The sequence below is a fragment of the Austrofundulus limnaeus genome, unplaced genomic scaffold, assembly GCF_001266775.1.
Source record: "Austrofundulus limnaeus strain Quisiro unplaced genomic scaffold, Austrofundulus_limnaeus-1.0 Scaffold671, whole genome shotgun sequence".
NCBI classification, from domain to species: domain Eukaryota; kingdom Metazoa; phylum Chordata; class Actinopteri; order Cyprinodontiformes; family Rivulidae; genus Austrofundulus; species Austrofundulus limnaeus.
Genome location: NW_013953073.1, coordinates 288088 through 289795, shown reverse-complemented (window position 1 = coordinate 289795; position 1708 = coordinate 288088). Strand labels below are relative to the sequence as shown.

Genomic DNA, 1708 nt, shown 5'->3' with positions numbered 1-1708 from the left:
CAATCAATCAATCAATCAATCAATCAATCAATCAATCAATCAACAACCAGTTTAATCAGTCAGTCAGTCAACCAACCAACCAACCAGTCAATCAATCAAATCAACCACTCAATCAATCAATCAACCAGCCAACCAACAACTAAACTGTCAATCAATCAACCAACCAACCAACCAACCGGTTTCATCAATCAGTTTAATCAATCAATCATAAAAAACAAGTTTTAGATAAAATGTTTAGTAAGAAGCTCCACCTCATGTTGTTAAACTAAATGTTGAGGATGTGTACCTTCACAGTGAGGAAGACGATGTTGTCAAACTCTTTAACAAAGCCTCCAACCTGCTGACCTTCATCATCATCATCAAAGAGCCAAGGACGCCTCTGAACCTGCACCTGAGAGACAGACAGGTACACCTCAGAGACAGACAGGAACACCTGTGTTGTTCATGGAGGATTGTTTACCTGCTGATGAAGAGACTCCACAAACCACTCGTCCCCCATGAAGTTACAGGCCATGTCTACGTCCCCGTTATAAATCAGGACTCTGTACTTCTGCAGAGAAAAACAAAAACACCCTCGTCTGATTGGCTATAAATGTGTAACTTCCTGTTTAGACAGGTGCTGTGTGTGTTTACTGACCAAAGCAGCCAGCAGCTTCAGGTACTGTTTACTGACATCCAGGTAGACTCGACCATAGTTTAGATTCACCTCAGCACTGAAACACGACACATGACAGACACACACCAGACATCAGGACCAGCAAGAACAAACCAGGGACAGGTGAACCCTTACCTGCAGATGACCCAGTCAAGAGCGTCGGGACTGATGTGCAGAGCTTTCCTAACGTATGGATTGTTCAGGTAGAGGGAGGAGGGGGTAGAGTTGGTGCAGGGCGGGTCCAGACGGACAGACAGGTGCAGAGCTGCCAGACTCTGGAACTTCTGTGGACCAACACAGGGCCTGAAGCCACAGAGAGGACAGTCTACCTTAAATGTGGTCAAATGAGTCCATACACACCTGGTTCCACTGCTGAGTCACTTGATGTTTGACGAAGATGTTCCCAAGATCTCTGATCAGCAGCTGCCCCCGCTCCACACTAAAAACCACCACAAGGTTAATGAATACCTGTCTGAGGTCCAGAACTCACCTGCTTCAGGTCAGTGTACCTATATCTGTGAGGGACTCCCCCTGGACAGGAAGCATACAGGTTGTACATGTTCAGTCCAGAACCGTAGACGATGTCCTGAACCTCAGACAGCTGCAGAAACACACACATGCAACCTTAGACCACACAAGACCACATGAGACCTCATATGTGAACCGCTCCAGACTGGTTCAGACCAGTGATGGATGCTGGTCTTTCAGGGAAGGGAAGCTCAGTTTCAGCCTACATCAAAAAATGTGTCGGTTCATTTGTATGTAAATTCTACATTAAGTGTGTCCGTCTGTGAGTGCTTTGTGACGTGGAGGGGCTCAGCAGCACCCCTGGACAGAAACTGTGATAGAAGTCAGAAAGAGTGATAGATGTCAGAAAGAGTGAAAGATGTCAAAGAGTGATAGAAGTCAGAAAGAGTGAAAGATGTCAGAAAGAGTGATAGAAGTCAGAAAGAGTGAAAGATGTCAAAGAGTGATAGAAGTCAGAAAGAGTGAAAGAAGTCAGAAAGAGTGAAAGATGTCAGAAAGAGTGAAAGATGTCAGAAAGAGTGAAAG

The 1708-nt window shown here is 45.3% G+C and overlaps 1 protein-coding gene across 1 annotated transcript in view; it reads right to left on the bottom strand.

The window, feature by feature from the left end:
* Window positions 1-1708, bottom strand: part of ctsa (cathepsin A) — a gene marked incomplete at its 5' end in the record, with an annotated part of 7542 nt that overhangs the window by 1201 nt on the left and 4633 nt on the right. The window contains 6 exon segments of the mRNA XM_014027667.1: window positions 287-391; window positions 461-550; window positions 638-713; window positions 791-939; window positions 1016-1094; window positions 1165-1256. Of these exon segments, the coding sequence (XP_013883121.1) occupies window positions 287-391; window positions 461-550; window positions 638-713; window positions 791-939; window positions 1016-1094; window positions 1165-1256 (591 nt within the window).